Source organism: Tribolium madens, unplaced genomic scaffold (assembly GCF_015345945.1).
Source record: "Tribolium madens isolate multiple individuals breed KSU strain unplaced genomic scaffold, Tmad_KSU_1.1 Scaffold_97;HRSCAF=244;Tcas5.2_LG3a, whole genome shotgun sequence".
NCBI lineage: Eukaryota > Metazoa > Arthropoda > Insecta > Coleoptera > Tenebrionidae > Tribolium > Tribolium madens.
The window spans coordinates 5,650,592-5,671,047 of NW_025401069.1; the positions used below are offsets into that span (position 1 = coordinate 5,650,592).

At 32.1% G+C, this 20,456-nt stretch overlaps 5 protein-coding genes across 9 annotated transcripts in view; 2 read left to right on the forward strand and 3 right to left on the reverse strand.

Moving 5' to 3' along the window:
• Nucleotides 1–517: 517 nt before the first annotated feature.
• Nucleotides 518–3,013, reverse strand: LOC123015145 (DNA replication factor Cdt1). The gene is made up of 3 exons (XM_044414661.1): nt 2,905–3,013; nt 2,271–2,846; nt 518–1,753 (listed from the first exon to the last, which is right to left on the reverse strand). Exons 2-3 carry the CDS (start codon nt 2,825–2,827, stop codon nt 550–552), a joined length of 1,761 nt encoding a protein of 586 aa, XP_044270596.1. The 5' UTR covers nt 2,828–2,846; nt 2,905–3,013; the 3' UTR covers nt 518–549.
• A 2,928-nt stretch (nt 3,014–5,941) lies between these two features.
• LOC123015292 (SRSF protein kinase 2) lies at nt 5,942–8,641 on the forward strand. Its single transcript, XM_044414952.1, has one exon. It carries the CDS (start codon nt 6,090–6,092, stop codon nt 7,776–7,778), a length of 1,689 nt encoding a protein of 562 aa, XP_044270887.1. The 5' UTR covers nt 5,942–6,089; the 3' UTR covers nt 7,779–8,641.
• Nucleotides 8,642–8,663: 22 nt separating this feature from the next.
• Nucleotides 8,664–10,869, reverse strand: LOC123015295 (transmembrane protein 170A). 2 transcript variants are annotated; one of them, XM_044414960.1, is made up of 3 exons: nt 10,641–10,869; nt 10,364–10,592; nt 8,664–9,192 (listed from the first exon to the last, which is right to left on the reverse strand). In XM_044414960.1, exons 2-3 carry the CDS (start codon nt 10,496–10,498, stop codon nt 8,947–8,949), a joined length of 381 nt encoding a protein of 126 aa, XP_044270895.1. In that variant the 5' UTR covers nt 10,499–10,592; nt 10,641–10,869; the 3' UTR covers nt 8,664–8,946. The 2 variants fall into 2 exon arrangements, with proteins under 2 accessions (XP_044270895.1, XP_044270894.1); XM_044414959.1 differs by having other exon boundaries at nt 8,667–9,192; nt 10,364–10,580.
• Nucleotides 10,848–12,958, forward strand: LOC123015294 (craniofacial development protein 1). 4 transcript variants are annotated; one of them, XM_044414955.1, is made up of 4 exons: nt 10,848–10,964; nt 11,092–11,198; nt 11,904–12,616; nt 12,671–12,958. In XM_044414955.1, the coding sequence occupies exons 3-4, from the start codon at nt 11,931–11,933 to the stop codon at nt 12,774–12,776; spliced, it is 792 nt and encodes a 263-aa protein (XP_044270890.1). In that variant the 5' UTR covers nt 10,848–10,964; nt 11,092–11,198; nt 11,904–11,930; the 3' UTR covers nt 12,777–12,958. The 4 variants fall into 4 exon arrangements, with proteins under 4 accessions (XP_044270890.1, XP_044270893.1, XP_044270892.1 ...); XM_044414958.1 differs by lacking the exon at nt 11,092–11,198 and having other exon boundaries at nt 10,880–10,964; XM_044414957.1 differs by lacking the exon at nt 11,092–11,198 and having other exon boundaries at nt 10,952–11,091.
• A 2,313-nt stretch (nt 12,959–15,271) lies between these two features.
• The window catches only part of LOC123015293 (GTP-binding protein REM 1), a 30,311-nt gene continuing 25,126 nt past the window's right edge, over nt 15,272–20,456 (reverse strand). Inside the window, exons 4-5 of the mRNA XM_044414953.1 lie at nt 17,985–18,171; nt 15,272–16,144 (exon numbers count right to left, since the gene is read on the reverse strand). Of these exons, the coding sequence (XP_044270888.1) occupies nt 15,879–16,144; nt 17,985–18,171 (453 nt within the window). The 3' untranslated portion in view covers nt 15,272–15,878. The remainder of the gene's footprint in view (nt 16,145–17,984; nt 18,172–20,456) is intronic.

Consider the following 20,456-nt stretch of genomic DNA (forward strand, 5'->3'; position numbering starts at 1 on the left):
CCACTGATTTATATGTTTACCCTCTGATTTACTTTTAACAACACTGCATTTAATTTAAAAGAAATACAAATTTTAATGGGTTTTAGCAAAACGTCTTTTCTATAAAGCTTATTAGAGATTGAAAAAGTAGTTCGATAAACTTAATAAAAACTGTAGTTATGAACAACTATGCGAAAACAGTAATATTATTTTTTATATATTTTTACTTTATTAAAAAAATTAAGTGTAAAGAAAATTAGTCGGAAACATCCCATTTTTAGCTAATTGAATGAGCTCAGTTTATACACAAAATGGAAAAATACTCCCAAATCAGCAAATTTTCCAAAACACTTACCGAAGGAAAGGATTTAAAGTGACAGCAGTGATTAAAAGGAACTATTATTATTATTACCTGCTTCAAAATTTCATTTATTCATTAAAAAATGACACTGAAACTAAACCACAATTTGCATGAAAAAAACGGAAATGACGCAAATATGTAATTCTAAAAAAAAAACACAAATTTTGAACTTAATGGTAAATAAAACTCCACAAATCGGCAATTACAAATTACGAATCATTCTTTTCTTTGGCGAGTTTTTCCAACTTATTCAAAACCTGACTTAAGTCAGCATTTTTGGCTAGTTTTAAAAAGACGGAACTTCTTAGCCTATGAAATACCAACCATCCAGGTACAGCGTTTGAGATTGCTTTTAAATGGTTTTCCATTTCCGCCTTATTTAAAAAACTGCGGTAACTGTTACCCAGTTTTTCCATAACAAAGTCTAATTCTAAAACACTTTTTTTCTCGGTAACAAATAAATTACGAGTCAAGCGAGCGATTTCAGGTAATCTAGAATAAAGTTGCACCTCCTTTTCCTTATCTGCAGTCCTGGTCATGGAGGCAAGAGCCTTGGCGGCCTGCTTTTGACGCACTTTCTCGAGTAACGCCTTCGGGATGCCTTTCAGCACAGAGGTTACCTGGTCTGGCCCTGAGGACTCCTCACTTGTTACTGAGGCCTTCTCGCGGGCTTCTTTCAACTTCATCAAGGCTTGTTCCATCCGGGTGTTGCAATTAAACATTTGTCGCGCCTTTTCCAGGACTTGTTTTCCTGTAGTGAACTTTTCTTCAAACGGGGGCTCCGGGAGGGCTGCAACTTCGACATCGGGGACTTTTTCTAAATCAAATTCGGGATGCCAGCGGGTGATTTTATCCTTTGAAATGATCATTGGTGGCGTCAGTGTTAACAAAAACTCGTTATGGTAGTCTTTGACTTTGTCAATTAATGTGTCAATGAAAACTCTTCTTCTATCAATGAGAATCTGCGAAGTCATGTCTTCCGAGTTTGTTATATTTGGGGTCAAAACCAACTCCCATTGTTCTTGTCGTGTTCCAAAGACTTTGACTTTTTCTTGGGTGAAGTTGTAAGCCTCTGGATACACCGATTTGATTTGAGCGAGATGTTTTTGGAGGAGATTCCGTTTGATCATTTCTTCAACAGCAGGTTTCAATTTTCTGAATGTTATGAGTTCCTTGCGGTTGAATAATATTTGGGAAACCGTGTCAATTGAACGGAATAGTTCAGCGAGGGTTTTGTACTTGAATGGTAATTGCAAGCCTTGTGTTGATAGAGTTTCGGTCTCTTTGGGCGAAGTGTCAGTGGCAGTGAAGAGATTTTTTTTGGGGCTCAAGGCACTGAGGAGATTACGGCGGACACTAGGTTCCTTTTTAGGGCTTAGATATGGCTTCTCAGGTGACTGGACTTTTTGAGGACTGAAAAATAATGACCTTTGATATTTACATTTTAACGGTGGATTGATTTCGTATTAAAATGTGCTCCACATTAAAATCACGTTTCTAATTTAAGTTTATTGTTTATTTTTCTACTTATAATTGTTTATTATTATTGTAACGCAAGCATTTTAATCGACAATAAATTTACGCAATAAGAAAGCAATCAGACTCACCCTGTATAGGGCAATAATTATTTCCTTTTACCATTAGCAAGATTATCTTTAAAGAATTTCCGAATTCCAAACAAAGGAAAATTTTAAGAGCACACATTAATTAACTTTAATGGCCTATTACTTTTATTTGTAACAAAAACAAAACCAATCTTGAAGATAGGTACTATCAACATTTCAATAAATAATTTTTAAGAGTTTAAAGCTTCTGTGTTTTCTGAACTTTGATTAAAATACCGGAAGATACTATTTTTTTAAATCACAAAAGAAAAAATAGTGACTGTGATTTACAAATATTAATTTTTGTTAATTATTTAAAATCTTACCTAACTAGTACTTCAAACTCTATTGACTTGAATGTCTTCAGTTGTGGCGATTTGGACAAATCAGCAGTTTTCTTTTCAACAACCTTCAGCTGTTCTGCTGACTCTTTGAACCTACTTATAGACGCTTTGAGTTCCTTCAACTTTGAGCTTCTACATATTTTTTTCTTAATATCGTCCAATTCCTTTTTTGCGTCTTTTTCACTCGGATTTGGTGGAGTTACACATCTTTCAATATTTCGCATATTATTCAGAAGACTCTGAATGTCTTGATTAGACCCTGCTTTAATTTTCTTCTTTGGTGCTCTGATAACCTTTCTTGACACATTTTGTTGTTCAAGATTGGTACTTTTAACAATTTTACTTGTTTCTGGCTTCTTCACTATGATTTTGGATACATTTGGGGAGCTTATTTGTGTCCCATGAAGACCATTTTTTGGTGTGTGAGTCGCTGCATCCTGGTCCAGTAGTAAAACTTTTGTGGGGTATTCTGTCTTGTGATCATCGATAGCCGCACGTTTTCTGTTATTAAAATACTGGGCCACCGAGGGTTGAGCCATTTTCTTCGGTTAGAATGATCTAAAATAAGGTTAGATGCTCTGTAATATCACTTTTTCAATTGGTAAACAGAACCCACCGTTATTTTATTTTCCCTCCGAATTCGGTTAAAGCGCAACCGAAATTTCACCTATGCGCATTGGTGAAAATTGAAGAAGTGATTCGGACAGAATATTACACTAGTCCAGTCACAACGCTACCATGTCTCACAAGGCACTGGTGTAATGCTGGTTGCGGCCTTTTTATTTTTATTTGAATGTATTTTTATAATCTTTTTTTTCTTTAAAAAAGGATCATACTGTTTGCGTTTTTAAATTTTAAAATTAATGCAATTATTGTACAGAGGTATTTCTACCTCTTTATTTTTTCATCTAAAAATGGTTATTGATCAAAATCTTATTATTTTTGACATTTAGCTAAATAAGGTCTGTTAGGAACAACTGGAGACAAAATAATTTGGTCATTTTTATGTCACTCCAATGACAAATTGTCCAAAATTCCGTGTCCGCCAGTGTAGCTTGCAGCAAAGAATATGTCAAAATATTTTTACAACATAAATAGTCAGAGTGAAAAATTGAAACTTCCAGAATTTAGAAATTTTTATAGATATTTTTTTTTTAATTTTTTTCCTATGTTCCTGGTATCTTATATTACTTGGCATTTCCTATGTTCCTGGTATCTTATCTTGCTTGGCATTTTTCTATGGGGCTAATTATTTTTGAAAAACTAGTTGTATTTGAATTTCTATACTTTAGAAATTACTTAAGTTTACAAATAATGTTTAATTTTGGAAAAAATCCCAAGTTATTTAAAAAAAAATTATTATGTTTTCCGCGATTTGATGCCACACAGAATGTCCATTTAAAACTTTATTATGGTTGCGGCCTTTCTAGTTTTATTTGAATGTGTTCTTATAATCTTTTTTTTTTAGTTAAAAAAGGATTATATTGTTTGTGTTTTTAAATTTAAAAATTAATTATTTCTACCTCTTAATTTTTTCATCTAAAAATTGTTATTGATCAAAATTTTATTATTTTTGACATTTAGCTAAATAAGGTCTGTTAGGAACAATTGGAGACAAAATAATTTGGTCGTCAATGTTACTTGAATGACATTAAATTGTAAAGCATGTTAATTAAAGCATGACTGTTAACCATATTTTTAGCTACTGTCAATCATAGTTGACAAGTTGTATGTACATATTTTTGATAGGAAAATATAATAGCTGTCATTAATTTGAAATTGTCATTCATTTTAACGTTAAAGCTTGAATTACATTAAAGTGTCAGAAAAGTGACGACCAAAGTATTTTGTCTCCAACTGTACTTTTAGTATAACGAAAAGTATAGTTGAAAATGTAATTCGTGTATTTAAATATACACCTAACTAAATTCTCAGTCGTGGTAACTTACGTAAAACTTTTTTTGTTGTTAAAATGGTTAATTAAACAATTTGTCTGTCTTGGGAAATTTATTAATTGAACTAAGTGTCGCTTTGATCTGCTGCCTACTCGTTATTATGCCACAAATCACTATTTTTGGAAGTAAATAAGTGAAAATGACATATACATGACAAGAGTAAAAAACAAGGTTATTAATGTACAGGTTCTTTTAGAATTTACATTATGAAAATGACAATACTGTAAATGTACATCATCTGTATTCGACATTTTGCACTACTAACTCCACTAGTTAAATTAATAAACATTTTAGAAAATTTTAATACAAATGATTGTTTATAAGCGTTGTTGTAATTTCATTACTTGCAAAACGCCCTGATTATTTTGTTCATTTACTTGCTAATTATAATAGTGTTGCTCTTTACTCTCGATCTAAATACCTTTGCGGATAAACTAATATATAGGATGTTCTAGAACTCATGTCTCAGAGAAAATTTCCAAGTACTTAATATAAGATACCAGAGACATGGAAAAAATGTTTAAAGAATTTTATCTGTCAAAAAATTTTAACAAATATTTTTTGTCATTTGAGCTTTTTTATGTGTACTTATTATTAATGTTACCGATTATCTTGTATATGTTTTTTTATAATTATTCAGAAAATGTACAAAAACTTTGTTAATAAAAGCCACAAATAACGTTAAATATTGTCACAATTGAGAATACAGCTTCTTTGTTTCCTTGTCTAATACACTGGCGGACACGGAATTTTGGACTTCATATTTATGTCAGTTCAAAAAATGTCAATGTAAGTCACGCTTTATTGTCATTATGATTGACGTTTGAAACTAMAATTTGAAAGTTTTAGTTGTTTAGCGTCAACTTTACGAAACAATAATGCTAGCAATACGTGTTTTTATATAAGTTCAATAAATTATTTTGATTTGTTATTGTCATTTTTTCTCTAGCTATCAGGATAAAAATTACAAAAACCGAAAGTGAGGTTAGTTGCCTAAGGCCCGTTTTACATTTTTATGTCACTCGAATGACAAATCGTCCAAAATTCCGTGTTGCCAATGTAGCTTGCAGCAAAAAATATGTCAAATTATTTTTATAACAGAAATAAATAGTCAATGTGAAAAATTGAAACTTCCAGAATTTCGAAATTTTTTAGATAATTTTTTTTTAACATTTTTTCCCTATGTTCCTGGTATCTTATCTTACATTTTTCTAACTATTTTTGTGAAACTAGTTGTAGTTGAATTTCTATACTTTAGAAATCACTTAAGTCTAAAATTACAAATTTTGAAAAAAGTTATCAAGCTATTAAAAAAAATAATTATGTTTTCCGCGATTTGATGCCACACAGAGTGTCCATTTAAAACTTTATTGTTTGTGCTATTAAGCTTTATTTTAAAGCAACTAAAAATATTTTTTACGGTCGTTAAAACTTAAAATATTATAGATCTTTAACCACAAGCAGCAGCAGTGGACAAAAATTTTCAAATCTTGACAGTCCCGCCAAATTAAAGTGACTAATTTTTTGTTTGCTGTGGCATAATTGAAGTAGTTGACATAATCGAAATAAAATGACATTTGTCAAATCAGTTTTACTTTGTGTTTCTTTTCAAATTACCCACCTTAATCTAAGGATATTTTTATAGGAATGAAACGAAGTTTACACAATTCGACAATTCGATAGTGACGTTGCGCAGCGATTGTCCTGCGCCGCAGTCGCTAGTCGTTTTTGTTAAAATTCTCGTCGAGCTCGGCGGCCATAATCAAACAAAACTGTTTTCGTAGAAATGACGATTATTTGACATTCTCATTGATTTACTGTGGTTTTTAAGTGAACAATTTCACAAATGAGCGCAAAATTGGACGTAAATAGACGTGTCTTAGCTATCCAAGCTAAAAAGAAACGACATAAGCCAGCTAAGAAAAAAGGTAAGAACGAAATGAACGGCCACGGCGAAAACCGGATCAATTCGAAGACAGAGCCTTCGCACAGCTCCAGTAATGAGACGATTGAAGATCAGGATGACCCATACACGAGCGAGGAGGAAGAACAAGAAGACAGCAATGATTACAGGAAAGGGGGTTACCACCCTGTCAAAATTGGCGACCTGTTTCTCAATCGCTATCACGTCACCAGGAAGCTCGGCTGGGGCCACTTCTCCACGGTGTGGCTGTGTTGGGACCTGCAGGATCGGAGGTTTGTTGCCCTGAAAATCGTCAAATCGGCTGAACACTTCACTGAAACTGCTCTTGACGAGATTAAAATTTTAAAAGCAGTGCGGGAGTCTGACCCCACAGACCCGAAACGCAACAAGACTGTCCAGTTATTGAACGACTTCAAAATCAGTGGAATCAACGGTGTGCACGTTTGCATGGTCTTCGAGGTACTCGGCCACCACCTGTTAAAATTGATAATCAAATCTAATTACCGCGGGATTCCTCTGGACAATGTTCGCACGATTATGCGGCAAGTTTTAGAAGGTCTCGATTATTTACATACCAAATGTAAAATAATTCATACCGATATCAAGCCCGAAAATGTCCTGATTTGTGTGAGTGAAGAGTATATCAGAAGACTAGCGTGTGAGGCGGCTGAAATGCATCATCTAGGTTTAAAATTACCCACGTCCCTTGTAAGTACCGCACCGGTCCAAGAAGTACAATCGACGAAAATGAGCAAAAACAAGAAGAAAAAGCTGAAGAAAAAGGCGAAACGACTTAATGAACTACTTAAACGTCAAATGGAGCAAATCATAGAAATAGAAGAGCAGAAGAAGGTGAAGGAAAACGGCGATATAGTAACAGATAACGACTGTAACGGAACTAGTCCCAGCCCCGAGTCGACTCCCGAGGGCCCAGAAGATAAACTGTCCAATGGTTGCCTTGATGAGCTCGCTGGGGGCGAAGCCCCTGCGATGGCGGGCGAAGACAGCGTTACTGAAGCTGTCATGCAGATGTCCGAAGATGACTCCCCCTCGCTGACGTCCAGAAGCGAGCTCAAGGTCGAGGCTGACCCGGCGTTTACGGTCTGTGATTTTGAAGTGAAAATTGCCGATTTGGGTAACGCGTGTTGGGTCGACAAGCACTTCACTGAAGACATCCAAACGCGCCAATACCGGTCGCTGGAGGTGCTCCTGGGGGCCGAGTACGGCACGTCGGCCGATATTTGGAGCACCGCGTGTATGGCCTTCGAACTGGCGACGGGCGACTACCTGTTTGAGCCCCACTCGGGGGAGGATTACTGCAGAGACGAGGATCACCTAGCCCATATTATAGAATTATTAGGCAACATCCCGCGCAGGATCGCCCAAAGTGGACGGAATTCAAAGCTGATTTTCAACAAAAAGAACGAGTTGAGGCACATCACAGGGTTGAAGCCATGGGGCCTTGAAGATGTCTTGACGGAGAAGTACGAGTGGAGCCGTCAGGACGCCGAGGAGTTTGCCGCGTTTTTGAAGCCCATGCTGGATTTTGACCCGAATACGAGGGCCACGGCTGCGGAGTGTCTTCAACACCCATGGCTCAACAAGAAATGAGTTGTTGCTCTCTATGTAGCTAATACAATTAGACTTGAACCCAAAATTAGTTTATTGTAAGCAATCTTCTATTGGAACCATTGCTGTCAGCGTTTTCCAGTAGAGTACTGCCTTGTGTAAATTATTTCTGGGATTGGTTGTGCTGCAGATTGTAGGTGACTGAATTATTTTAAATTGCTTGTTAGCTGACCAGAGCGTTTATTTCATAGTTTAACTTCATGAGCAAGTTTGGCGCCGTCTGCTGTTATGTTAATTTATTTTGATCTGGTTCTACAGGGCCTTTGTTTCTTGTATATAGATTTGTCATAGAGAAATTGTGATGTATGTGTTTAATAGACAATATATCTGTCCTCCTTGGCTGCTTTACAGAAATTTTCGTTTATGTAATAAATGTTCCGTATTTATTAATTCATGTTTGTATTTATGTGGTGGCCAAGGAGTCAATCGTAGATGAATGTCTACCCAACTGGAGTAATGAGAACTTCTAGACGCGATGACAAGGCTCATCAGTTCCATACTAGTTAAAGCACCAACATTTGTATTAAACCATATTTAAAATTAAAAGTATACAATGTACATTGAATCTCTATATGCTAAGTATATATTAAATTGATAATTTGTGTTTTATTTGTAGTGTTAAAAACGATTTTTACACATGTGCTTTCAGTTTCATTTTTTGTAAAAATTAAACACAAATAAATTTAATTTCAAACACTGCGCCTAATCTGATTAAATCAAACGCTCGTGGCCCGTTCAGTATTTCTCCTCCAATTGGCAAAAAAACAGCCACGACCTCAAAATAATTTACACACTTATTGGGTACATGAATATTTTAAATAATTATATTATTACAACAGCTAAAACCGGATTTTTACTCATCCAAACATCCTTTAACACGTGACATTGAGAAAGAAAAACTTTTAGGCGGAATAGAATTTACTTTCTTCATGTAACTATTTTACAGTGCATTATATACAAAATGGTCCTACCCTAAATTGTGTATTTTTACAATTCATAATATGAACAATTGGACTAGTCTAAATAAAAATAAATTATGACTTGAGAAACGATACAAAATACCTGCACTATATTCATATGCGATTAGCACCATCACATTTATTATAGATAATTAATTATCTAAAATCATTGAAATGAGTCCGTTACACATTCAGAGTGTGGCGAGGATGCGTGTGAATCCCATACAGGCTGTCAACACCGTTTGTCCACAACCCCAAAACAATGCATACAAGGGATTCATTGGTAAACTCGATGCTCGATAAACAAATGCTATCGCTGCACTGCTCACGATTCCGGTGATGGCTGGAGTGACGACACCCATCAGAAGTATCGCCAAAGGAAAAAATTTGCCGAATTTGTGTTTTCTTAATGTAAGAAAGGCGATCAATCCGGCAATCTGAAATGAGAAAATTAAGTAATATTTGATTTTAAAAACACAAAATTTATTAGAGTGGTAAATAGTGCTCAAATAGGTAATTAAACGGTGATCTTACACATTCCAAAAATACAAATTTCATTTGTTTTTATTTATTTGTGTATTGACCGGAAATAATTAAATCAAAAATAGCTTTTTACTTAATAAAGAAGTCTATTGTCAGAAAAGCTTTAACTTTATTACAAATGCTCTGGACAAACCATCGACAAATCTAAAGGCCTTTTTTTATTAGAAATTGTAACTAATTTTGCTAATATGTACCCCAGCATGGTTTTATGAACTACAAGTTGGATTTAATTAAAAATGTCTCATAGGTGTGTAACTTTTTTGCTCTTAATCTTATTGTATTAAATACATAATAATAGTGTTTTCTGAAAGAAAATAGTCCAAAGCCATGTTATATTTCTACATAAAAAATGACCTTTTACGTTTTTACGACCACTTTTTATGATTCTGACTATACCTAAATGAAACTTAAAGTTAAATTAGCTTGAGAAGAACCTAAAAGACTAACAATTTTTTGTTGGTGATATGTAATAATTGTGTATGGACCAGACAAGACTAAATTTTAATAATTTTTTCATGAATGAAGCGAAATTAAAATTATTACAATTAAACCTAATATTACAGTATCAAACGTTATCTGTACTATTTTTAGTTGTATTTTGCTCACAAGGCATAAACAGAATGAAAATTTTGTCTGCTCTTTAGTTTTATCTCCAACGCAGTTTATGTATTTTTAATAATTCAATTTAAGATATATTCATGGGTTCAAGGGTCACGAAATAACTGTTTCGAATTAGCATTGATAGACACAAATATTTGTTTGAATGTAAATGTGGTCAACATAAAAAGCTAAAACAAATGTAATAGTTTGTTACTAAAGCCGTGTTGTGGATTCTTATTTACTGAAGTCTTGATTATGATTAAGAAACTGAAGTTATTGATAAATCTTGAAATGATGTGTAACAAATGCTCAATTCTCATTACATGTTCAAATAAAGGTGCAGTAAAGAACATGCAACGCCTAAAATAACCTTAATATTTCAGTCTTTCTCAAATCTTTTGAGAAGTGGGGTGCATGTGTATGCTGTGTGAGAATACTTTGTTAATGATTTTTGTCTTCTCTCACCGTATGCACAAAAATAGAAGAAAACAAGGCCCAAAGGAAGACGTGATACCACATCTTAGTAAAGGTGTTTAAAGCATCAGCCTGCTGTAGCCAAAGCACGTTGCTCACAGAATCGAGTTCCATACTTTTGCTCATTTCTCTTAAACAGTTTTTTCTTTACGTGACACTATCAACTGCACAATTGGGTCCCTTCATGATGAAGCGTTCATTTAGTAACCTGTTTAATGCACTTGGTAATAATCTAGCAATTATATGAGCTATAACATGAAATATTTACCTTGCAACAACAAACATTACTTAACATAAACAAGTTTTAATGACAAGAAATAAATAAAGTACGGTTGGTTAATTCTTGACTTTCATCTTGAATAAATGTAGACTCATTGTAATGATAGTCATCGAGTTTTCAACTCACAGAGATATGTAATAGATAAGAAAAAAACACTTAATTATTTTTCTGTCATAATGCTTTCTAACCTTTTTCGTTGTAAATATTTAGTGCAGTGTTAGTGCCAACAGAATAACTTCAAAGTCACTAGGTCTGGCAACCGTAAACGTCAAAGAAAAATCCATAAATTTTTTTAAAAGGAAATGAAATCAGGTAAACCGATTGGTTTTTCTTGTTAACTGCAAAGTTCTAGAAACTGTAGGTACAAAAATAGAATTTTTATAGTCTATGCGTTTTGGTGTGCATTCTAATATGGCTTCCCTTGTTGGTTGTGTTTCAGGTGAGGCAATTTGAGTTTTTTTGCAAATTCTTAAGCCTTACACATTATTGGACTTGTAAATACTTATTGAAAAATAGATTTCTGTGAATTTTATCTATAAGTGAATGGTAAGTGTTGCAATATTTTTATATATTTTTTGTGCAATAATAATAATTACATGTGAAAACGTGCTTTTATAAAGTTTACTAATTTTTTTTGCATCTTTTATATAAAATATCCTCAATTCCATCGAATTTAAAATGTCATTTTATTGACGTTTCAAAATTATCACAGAATTTACTAATTTCGTTACCGAGTTGGCACTAAAAAGAGCCCTTTTTTCCATTCTAGTATTTTTGTGAAAATTAGAAAAAAAAAACAGTTTTATTTATCAATTTTTACCGCCCATTACTTAAAATTGTTCACGGTGTTAAAAGTAAATACTTGTAAACTCAATTTCAAGTTTATAAGAATGTCAAGGTCATGTAGTGACAAAACTGTGATTGTTATTTGTTCGGTTATTTGTGTTTTTATAGTAACGGATGTTTTTTTTTTAATTTAGCGTTCAAGCTATCCAAGAAAGTTTGATTGTGAACGAACCATCGCCATCGTATTGAAAGTTATTAATCTGACATTTGACAACTCACCGAGCGTATTAAAAATAGTGGTCCGTTCACAATACATATTATAATTGTCACCGATAACTATGACGCCAAATTAAAAGAAAAGACTCGTTAGTTGTTTCGAAAATTTTCGAAATTTCCTAAACAATTTTCAATTTACAAACTTTTAAGAGTTTCATATATAATTTATTTTATTTTCTATTTTTCTAGCTTTTTGGATAACTTACTTTTGATAAAATGGATCCTGAAGAATTGCCGGAGAATAGCGACAGCAGCGATGAAGATTACGTTCCCGATAAAAAAGAAGAAAACGTTTCTGAAGTTGAATCCGACGGAGATCCTGAATCCGATCTTTCAGACAGTGAAAATGTCAGTGCTAAAGCGAAAAAAAGAACAAAGCACTCTTCAAAAGCCAGAAAGAAGCAAAAACCAATAGAAGAAGAGGTTGTAACAACTAAGAGCGAATCTAAACAAGTAACGGAAGAAGAAAAAAAGAAATTAGCTGATGATATATGGGCCGACTTCATGAAAGATACTGGATTTCAGTCGAAAAAAGATATAGCTAAAAATTTACCAACGAATAGTAGTAAATCAACAACAGTAGACAGTGTGAAAAAAACACACATAGAAGAAAAGAAACCAGAGACGGTTAAAATAACTCAAGTGTTCAAGTTTGCTGGTGAGGAAGTTAAAGTAGAAAAAGAAGTTGTAAAGGATTCAATTGACGCGAGACTATCAAATAAATCTACTAGTGAACCTGGTAAAGCTTTCAAAAGTAAAGGTGGCTTAAGTGGAATTTTAAGCCAATTGGGTAAAAAACCTAAAATTAGTACTTTGGAGAAGTCTAAGTTAGATTGGGATCAGTTTAAAAAAGAGGAGAACCTCCAGGAAGAACTTCTGAACCATAATAAAGGCAAAGATGGGTAAAATTTCTGGTTTAACCACATTTGCACTTGTACTAAAAATATATTTTTCAGTTATTTGGAAAGACAAGATTTTTTGCAAAGGGCCGACTTACGAAGATTTGAAATCGAAAAAGAAATACGTAGCAAGGAGAGGAGTAAAAGATTAAACAACGCATAAATTGACGATTCTCAGTATTGTCTGTATTTATTTATTTATTTTTACATTCCGAATGGTTTTATAGCATGATATCTGAATATGATGGAAAAATTTATTGATTATATGTTCTCAATTTGATTCCCTTGTAAATTTTTGTACTCTCTTATGTGAGATTTGAAAATAAATGAGACAGCTCAAAGAAATATATTTATTTATACAACATACAGTTATTATTGTCAAAAGTATAGGAAAAGTTGTACAAAAAACAAGTAATAAAGTTGTATAGTATACAGTTCTTGTAAGAAATCTAAATATGTACCTAAAGGTTAACAATACTAAAAAGTGTGCAGGAGGAAGACAGTTGTTTAAAGTTTATCCTAAGTATGTACTAGAAATAGTACAACTACGTAGTTGGTACATCACATTTAAAATGGGCCCTTGGTAACTATTTTTGGTTTTTAAAAGTTTGTAAGAAGTTTTTAGGCCATGGTAGTAACTCCCATAAAACATCTTTTAAACACAGTTATAGATTTGTATTTGAAAAACTTGAAAACTGCTATTCAAAACTATTATTATCGCTTTTCTGAACAAATTACACATATCGTTTCCAACGGTGATTTTTAAGGATACCTACCTGTAAAAATAAATTTCAGCAACAGTTTGAATACAAATTTTAATTTGTTCTTTTATTGGTACGAATAAAAGTGAGGGACAAAAATTAAAATACGGTTCATTGACTTGTTTTTCATATACCTGCAAATATAAAAATGTTTTTTCTTGCGTGTGTTCAAGTAATTATAGGTCGTTGTTCCCAAGTTATACCTACGTGTAAAAGGACATGAATATTTTTTGTTTTGTTTTTATATTTTTTTATTTGTTTTATGTGCCTATTACAATTTAATAAGAGTCAAATAAAATTATAATAATTTCATTCACCCTGCTTTACCCATACTGATCATATAATGGACTTGAGTTGCTTATTATTAGACGAGTCAGTTTATATTTATAGCCTTTTTAAAATTTTGTTAGAAAGTATATTTTTGTACCAAGTATGTAAAGCATACATCTCTGCCTTATGCAATTGTGCAAATTTACAAGCGCTGTGGTTTTGACGTATTATTACCAAACTGTAACAAGTTTCACTTCAAAGGAAGTTTATAAAGGTAGAAACTGGCATTAACGCCATATTTCACCTTATTGTTCGAGCGATAAAGAATATCACATTCTTATCATTCTGTAAGTCAAGTTCCGTTTTTTTGCGACTTTTGAATGGACGATGTTGACATGTGTATTGCCAATCAGCTCGGTATTATCCGGGTTCATTTTGTTACAGATTAAATTAATTATAAATAAAAACAACTCAACGTTCTATAAAAAATATTTTCCTTATTTGTCAGGATATTTTTGTGGGCTTTTAACAAATATTTCTCCACCCAAACAGTAGAAACAGAAATTGCCATAGGTTCATATTGATTATATCAGATTGGTGCGGAATGGAACTTGAGTCTGTTGATACAAAGATTTAAGTTTGTTGACTCACTTTTGAAAGATGTAGATTGTGTAATACAATAGAATTTACGTCTTTTAATCCAATCTAAACAGATCGATTATTTAAGTACTTAATTCATCCTGTTTTTATACAGGAAAACAACGTAAATTAAACGTCACGTTAATTTGGAATTTCTTTGTACAAGTTTTTCAATTTTAATGGACAAACGTCCACAAGGCGAATTTCAACTCCAAAGTTTTGAAGTGTTGAAAGTGAACTTTGTTGAATACGACTTTAATTAAGTTTCGCGAATATTAAATACCGTCTCGTACACCATAAACCGCAACTATTTCGAATCCAGAGTTTTATGTGTTAATATTTTATAAAATAATCATCGGTTCTACTGTTCTACACCCAAACCGTGTTTACGTATTTTAATCCATTTTCCCGGCGATTTTCGCTTACTATGGAGATTATAGGGGTGGTAACCAGAAAACGCAATTATGTGTTAGTGTGAAATACAATTTGTCTACAGTTTATTATTATTTTACTTTGAAAAGTCTTAATTAAGCAAAAATGTAGGAAATGTTTCTGCGTATAAACAGCGCATTTAACATTTGCATAGTAATTAATTCCTTAACATTTTCAGCGACCTATTAAATGAACTTACTCAACAGTTTGTTTTGGGGTTCTCCCGGGTTCAATCTACTGATTAATCGGTTCACTGCTCTAATATTTGAAATTAGTCCTGCGTCGATAAACGGATAATTATCATCTGTTTAGTTTTCGCAAACTTTCAAACGATGCACTAAAATTTTATTTTAGTGCAGTTTCCACGGAAAGTGCCTACTTTTTTATTCAGAAAAGAAATAATTTATCAATGCATTTAGTTTTATGGTGCGTTTAGCTTTGATTTGAGTTTTCCTCCCGCCTCAATTCTCACGTTTTTCTCGTCCCTTCATTTGCAATGCAACCGCAGATAAAAGTGACAATGACATGCAAAGATATAGATATAGATAACACAATATACCTACAAAGCGAAGTCTTATTCACCATTTTTTATTACAGGACATACAATTTATATAAATATATATTTTAAGTACACGTAATCTGTTTAAATAATTGTATCTAAAGTCATCAGTCATCAGTGACAAAATATAATCACACTGTGAAAAATATTTAACATAAACGAATCATTGAAAAGTCAACATTAATACAAATGTTTTGAGATATGCTTCATTGTTCGCTTTACCAACGATAGTTAATTGTAAATAAATTTGGATTTGAATATTTGAATCACAAATTTGCTTTTCTCCTGGTAATTTTGACAGAATTATTTATCTAACGTTGGTAAAATTGGGTGCTTTGTCTCCAAGAAAGCCGGACACGTAGACAATTATGTTACTTTCTTGGAACAAGCAATACGCTAATATAAACACTCAAATCTTTTCTTGGCCCCAGCCCACATTTTGCAGTACTTAATAGGAAGCTGTATTCATAAACACAATGTAAAGAGCTGTTTGATGTAGTTATTAATGTATAAATTTGAAGTAATGTCCAAGAGTAAGATTTGTCTGTTTACTTACAACACCTTTATTAATAATAATTATAGTACCGTAAATACGAAACTAGTGCTAGAGTATATGAAGGTTTTCACAATTTTTAAATTTTGAATCTTCTTTTCCAAACAACCACGTAAACATCTGTCTTGCTTTCATACTAGCTTTCATCATACCTCGACTCTTGTACCACTGCTGCTGATGGTCGTTGTCCTCGGCACTTGCTGCTTTTAGTCTTATTTGGGTTAATATTCCGACTAGGAGTTCGTCTACGTTGTGATTTATGCCGACAGAAATTTCGATAAATTTCGCTCTGAAGGTGCAAGCTAGACATTTGCCATCTGAAAATTAAACGGAATGTTCATTTCCATAAATCCACAAAGCTGTAAATTAAAACAAAAACCTAAAATAATTCTCAATATTTAACAATGTCAATTTTTGGTGGGTAACGACGTAAAATAAAATTTTTATATTTGCATTTTTATTTTTCTCTCGATATTTTTATTACTTTAATAAACAGTTTTATTTCCGGATCACAAATAAATAATGGGCAAAAAATATTTTCGGAAGGGTTTTATCTTTGTATTCGCAAGGCCGGACTGAATAACAGCATTTTTGTACTATACAGGATAATTTGTATAACGTAGTGAAAAATTAAAATTGGGTTTCAGGATCTAAAGAAAAAAATATGAAATAACGTGTTTTTATAAAACATCAAATTTCAAAGTTTTAAAAAAGACATAAGATGTATCAGGTTTCACAAAGAGTTTAATCAAAGCAAAATTTTTAATAATAATGCTTTGTCTTAAATTCTCCTAGTACTTTTGGTCTTACTTAAAAAAATATTTTTGCACGTGAGAAACAGGAATTTTTGATAGGAGTACAATTTTAAATCAAGTAGAAGTATAGTGCAATTTTTAAATCTTCATAACTTTTTTTGATACATATAATACATTTTTGTTGTATCATATTGTATTGTTGTTAAATAAAATTATTTTGTAGACTTTACTACTACTATTTATTTTACTCATCTTTTAGTACTGATCTCTTTCTATTTAATTCAATTTTTATTTATTACACAATTCTGCTTGCTCAACCAGCACCGGCTTGAAAACTTATTCTTTGTAATTTTAATGAACTCGTTTTAATATTTTTTGTCGTACAAGAAGAAAAAGTTTTCGGATCGTCATTCCTCGTTACGAATTCTTGCGTTTTACAAATCTAGTAAAAATAGCAAGAGATTTCTATGACAAAATGATAATTTATAATTCAAATACAGCAATTTTGTGGTCCCTTTATAAAGCACCGGTCCTTGATGGAAGACGGTCGTTAATTAAACGAAGGTGCGTGGTTAGATACGTTTTATCATTTGGACATGCACAGTCTAGCTCTAATTTACGGAAAATTTCCCGAAAAATGTCAGATTTATTATTTATAATTCGCTTCTGGAAATGAAAAGAAATTTGAGCAAAGATATTTTTTCACTGAAAATGTTGTTTCACCTCTGGCTTTTTGTGTATTAATAAACAGACACATTTATCCCAAGAGTGAACCTTGTGTTGTATTTTTTGGATCGATCTTTATAAAAGTGTAATATTTATTAAATTGTGATCAAATGGAAGTGTTGTTTCTTTTGTTTTATACCAACTGTAAAAAGTTATCAAACGTCAGTGACAGAAATGCTACTGAATTGCAATCATAATGGTTTGCTTTTTTTACAATAATTTCTGTGAAATTGTAGTAAACAAAACACTTTTGTATCAAATTGCAAAAAAAGTGATGAAGCGTCAGAGACAGAAAGAAGCCCGACGATTACTGAAATGCAAAAGGACTAAAGTTTAGAGAAGCTTTTTCTGGGTTAAGAAAGCTGTAAAGGGGTTACACTCAGAAGTGATTATATCGTTTTATCTTTGTCATTCTGAAATATCTTTTTTTTAGTTTGGTGTTGAATTTTAGGTTTTTTTTTATTTAAATCTCGTTAGTCAAAAGTAGCTAATGTAGCATTCGTTATCTAAAATTAAATTCTGAAATGGAATTATGTTGTTAGACTTGTTAATTGACTCGGAATGTTACTGCTGATGTTATTTTAAAACCCTTTTAATTTGTATTGTTCTTATTTTAGTTCTTGGCATATTAATAAAATGTAAAACTTTTAAATAAAATAATTTTACATCAACTTACCTTGTGCAGAAACGGCTCTGCTTCTTGCTAAGTCAATTTTATTGGCGACTAAAATAGCGGATCGTGATCTTAATAGGTCGGCATCTTGAAGTTTGGTCAGTTCTATTTCGGCCTTTAAAAAACTAGCCTTATCTACGACGGAATAAAGGATTACAAATGCATCGGGTGGATGTGTCTTGTCTATTTCCTGAAACAAAAGTTGACGTTTTAATTCTTGGGACTAAGTCAATCTAGAGATTGCTTAAAATAAGATGTGTGTAATTCATAGAATTATCTTTTTGAAACATGGAATTTATGCAGAAATAATGACTGTAGTTTTCAGTAAATGACAAAATAACATTTGATTAATAACATGCAACTTTATAGTCTATTTCTTTCTCATTTATTGGTAGAGTAAAAACGTTGATCAATACCAGTAAAGCAAAATAATTTTTCATTTTTGAAATGATAAGATTTTGATAAATCCAATAATGTAGTTTTTACGTATCATTTTATATGGTTTTTTGTATGCTTTTATTTTGTACAAAATTGTAAAAATAAACCAACAGAATTTGTCTTTCAATTGTATTTCTCTGTATGTATGGAAAAATATATGTATGGAAATGTTTCCTTAAATAATCCTCGTCCAGTAAAAATGTTTCGCTAGGGTTTTCAGTTTATCTCGTAAAAAGCTTTAACACTGTTTTACTCTTCAGAAGATTTTATTTACTCGCACTTTGGAAACGCATATAAGATACGAGCAGAAAATATAAAACAGGCAGAAAACGAATAAACGTAAGAACAGAAATGTAGTCTTTTCAAGAATTAATTTCTTTTACTAGAAGATATTTCTCACATTTCCTTTTATGGTGGCTTTATTTACCTGAATAAACATTTGTGTGCAAGAGCTTGTCAAGAATATTTAAAAGTATTTAACAACTTCTGTTGATAAGTTATGACAGGCTAATAAAAAATTTCACGCTTAAATAACTTTTAAATCAATTTTTGCGTGATCTCAACTTTCCCATCTTCCTCTAATCTCCCCTACTTCCGAGTTAATTTAAATTGAGTTTTAATAGTTAAAATAATAGTTAGCATGTCAGTAATGTGAGGCATGCGTCTTGTGGCGAAATATTATATTTTGTAAATTTAAAAGGTCGTTTTGCATGGTAATATATTTTATTTCAAAAGATAAATTTCAAGAAGACAAAAGTTAATAAAAATCCGTTTTATTGATTTCAGCGTTATAAATCGTTCATGCTATTGCCAAAAGAAAAAAAAACTTCTTTGCGTCAGTTGTTTCTATCAGAATTTTATTGAAGACGTGAGAGTTACCTCTCGCTAAAAAGCGTATTTCGTAACAAATGAAAGGAATGAAGATTTTTAAATAGATTTCAAATGAATTTCCGGGTAGCTTTATTTATTTATAAAGTGAATTTCTTTTTCGAGTAGATACTTTTAGTCTGAAATCCCATATAAAAGTTCGGGGAAAATGAAATAAAAATGATTGGGCAGATTGTGTATCCAATTTTCATTTAATGTATTCCTTTAGTACCTGTTGAACGCGAAGGGTTTTCCGTCGGTTCAAGTTATACATATTTGGGGAGAGGGATAAACCGGAAAGGTTGCTGACCATGGCGGATCGTATAAGTTTTCAATCAATACTAAAAAGTTTCTAATTTGTACAATGTGAATGTTTCACGATCTTTTACATCAGCTCATCAGTTAATGTTGAATAAATTTTAAATTGCACATTTCATAAATTTTCAATGAACATATTGCCAACAAACCGTTAATTTGTGCTTTCGATTAGTTTATTGTAACGATAATTGTGGACAGTGGGCCATTTAGTTTCATAAACAGAGCAAAGCGCTTTAGTTATTATTTTCATCGGGATTTTAGGCTTTTATGATTAGTCGATATCTCTGAAAGCAACGCTAAAAACAAACAAAAATAAAAACGATAAAAGAACTTTTCTACTGCTTGCCCCTTAGAAAATTCAACGTCGCGTTTATATTTCCATCATTAAGCATTAATTAAGTACCAAATTATTTGTGAAAATTCGCGATAAGTTCGCTTGGGATAATTTTTTATGAATTATTTATAAAACAGTGACAGAAGTAGGTGATCAATAAGTAATGAATATTTTGAACCAGGTTTAAAAATATATTCAGAAGTTCAATGAGTGAACAAACAGAAGCGTCGAAAAACAGCACGTTTTGTTATTTTGGTTTTATTCTCTGGCTCTGCTGAATATTATTTCACTTCCACCAGAACATGTTTTTACACAACACAATAACGAAAACAAAAGAATAATTGTTTTGTTTTATCATCAATGATAGTAAATGTATACCTACGTTTTAAAACACAAAATTATTTTAATTTATTCTCTATTATCGGAAATGCGTTTTAATATTACTTTTTATTTACTATGTAATTATTATTAATATTAAGTAATATTATTAATATTTGCTTTTAAATATAACTAAATAT